Below are 2,074 nucleotides of genomic sequence, written 5' to 3' on the forward strand. Positions count from 1 at the left end.
GTCAATATTTGAAACATACTGTTATGACCATCAAAGGAACAGGTGAACTCTTTTAGTTCAGCTTTGTCTCCTCAGAAATAAAGAAACTGAAGTCTAGAGGCTTTGAGAGACTTGTACAAGGTAACACATATTCCTACTGGCAGAGCAAGCCTAGAACAAGGAGAGCATCACTGTGTGAAGAAGCTTAATGCTTAGATTTCTGAATACTTGTGTTCTCATCCTGGTATGTATTTTGCCACTTTCATTTTCTTTTCTGAAGTAAAAAAGACAACGATACTTATAACGGGCTGAGTGAGAGAGCCCACATGACGTGCTTCAAACCCAGTAGATGGCCAATGAATAAATGTTGCTACTTCTCCATTCACGCCAGGACATTGTGTTGCCCTGTGTGATAAAAGTTTATTTCAGTCGGTAGCATCCACATCCTCCAGTGCTCCTAGAACACCGTGTCTCTGTTGAGAACACCCTTGGCTCCTGCAAACCATCCGAGCATAATTATTAACAGCCTCCCATTTCATTCTCAGAAGTGTCCTGATTTAAATGTCACAGAACCATCCTACCTAGAACCTGCTTAGTGCCCTCCTGAGGGCATTTTTCAGTTCTTTGTTCCTCATACTATAGATCAAGAGGTTTAAGATGGGAGTGACGAAGGTGTAGACCACTGACACCGCCCGGCCCGTCTCAGGAGAGTAGCTGGAGCTGGGGGACAAGTATATGAAGCTGGTGCAGCCGTACTGCAGGAGCACCACCGAGAAATGACAGGAGCACGTGGAGCAGGCCCGGCGGCGCCCTTCCGCGGACCGGATCCGAAAGACGGTCGCCACGATGAAGACGTAGGAGACGAAGATCACCGACAGGGGAATGCTTAGCACGGTGAAGCTGATGACGTACAGCGCGGCCTGGTGAACACGTGTGTCGGCGCAAGCCAGGCGCAGGACAGCAGGCATGTCGCAGTAGAAGTGGTAGATTTCACTCTTGTTGCAGAACGGGAGGCGGAAGATTAAAAGAGTCAGCGGGAGCGACAGCAAGAACCCTAGTACCAGGGACCCCACCGTCAGCTGCACACACAAGGGCCAGCTCATGAGGAGGGTGTACCGTAAAGGGTAACGGATCGCTATCAACCGGTCGTAAGCCATGACCGCGAGCAGGACGCAGTCAGCCCCTCCCAGGAAGACGAAGAAAAACATCTGGGTGCCACATCCAGCGATAGAAATGGGGGTTCTGCCCGTTGAAAGAAGGCTTGCCAAGGCCGGAGGGGCTATGCAAGATGTATAGAGGATTTCCAGAGCTGCCAGGTTAGCCAGGAAAAAGTACATGGGGGTGTGGAGGGAATGATTGACCTGAACAATAACGGCAACGAGGGCATTTCCACCCAGGCTCGTCAGGTACATCGCCAGGAAGGCCGCAAAAATCAGCACCTGGACCTTAGGGTCGGCTGAGAATGGACGAAAGAAGAATTGTACCTTTGCGGTTTTGTTTATTTCCTCCATGGATACCGCACTGGACCTATGGAAAGGGAAGAGGACACGAGTCTGTAGGTCTCTTTTAAATGTAAACGTTTTGTTTTCTGTTGGGGTGCAGCTGCTTAACAGCATTGCGACAGTTTGGGGCGAACAGCGAAGGGACTGAGCATGCACACCAGCGGATCCGTTCTCCCGCGAACGCCCTCCCATCCAGGCGGCACCGAGCGGAGCTCCCTGCGCTCCACGGGGTCCTCCCCCGATTCCAGGCGCCTCTTTCAGCAGGATGCTTTCCCAGCTGCTCACGCAGAGGTACCGGGCCTCGTTCATGTCACAGCCGATCACGTGACAGTACAATGGACGCGCTTGGCTCTCTCTCACCTTCCCCGTCCTTCCTGCGCTGAAGACAGAGCTCCTCAGTGGCGGGGATTCTGACGACCTTTACGTTAATTCCCGGCTCTAGCACAGTACTTGGCCAAGAAAACTTCTCAAGAAGTATTTCTGAACAAACGAATGGATAAAGTCAATTTAAAGTTCAAATTTACGAAACAGATAAAGTTGGGTATCAATTCATCATGGGAAACTTGAAATAAAAACTTTTAGGAACATATAAG

General features: G+C 50.4%; 1 protein-coding gene across 1 annotated transcript; it reads right to left on the minus strand.

Moving 5' to 3' along the window:
- Window positions 1–560: 560 nt before the first annotated feature.
- Window positions 561–1,490, minus strand: OR10V1 (olfactory receptor family 10 subfamily V member 1). Its single transcript, XM_055422810.2, has one exon. It carries the CDS (start codon window positions 1,488–1,490, stop codon window positions 561–563), a length of 930 nt encoding a protein of 309 aa, XP_055278785.2.
- Window positions 1,491–2,074: the final 584 nt, after the last annotated feature.

This window comes from Moschus berezovskii, chromosome 14 (assembly GCF_049115385.1).
Source record: "Moschus berezovskii isolate FMDL1 chromosome 14, NW_MosBer_1.0, whole genome shotgun sequence".
NCBI lineage: Eukaryota > Metazoa > Chordata > Mammalia > Artiodactyla > Moschidae > Moschus > Moschus berezovskii.

Bases quoted from the DNA above. Each gene is read 5' to 3' on its own strand.
- OR10V1 (XM_055422810.2), bottom strand. From the start codon at position 1,490: ATGGAGGAAATAAACAAAACCGCAAAGGTACAATTCTTCTTTCGTCCA.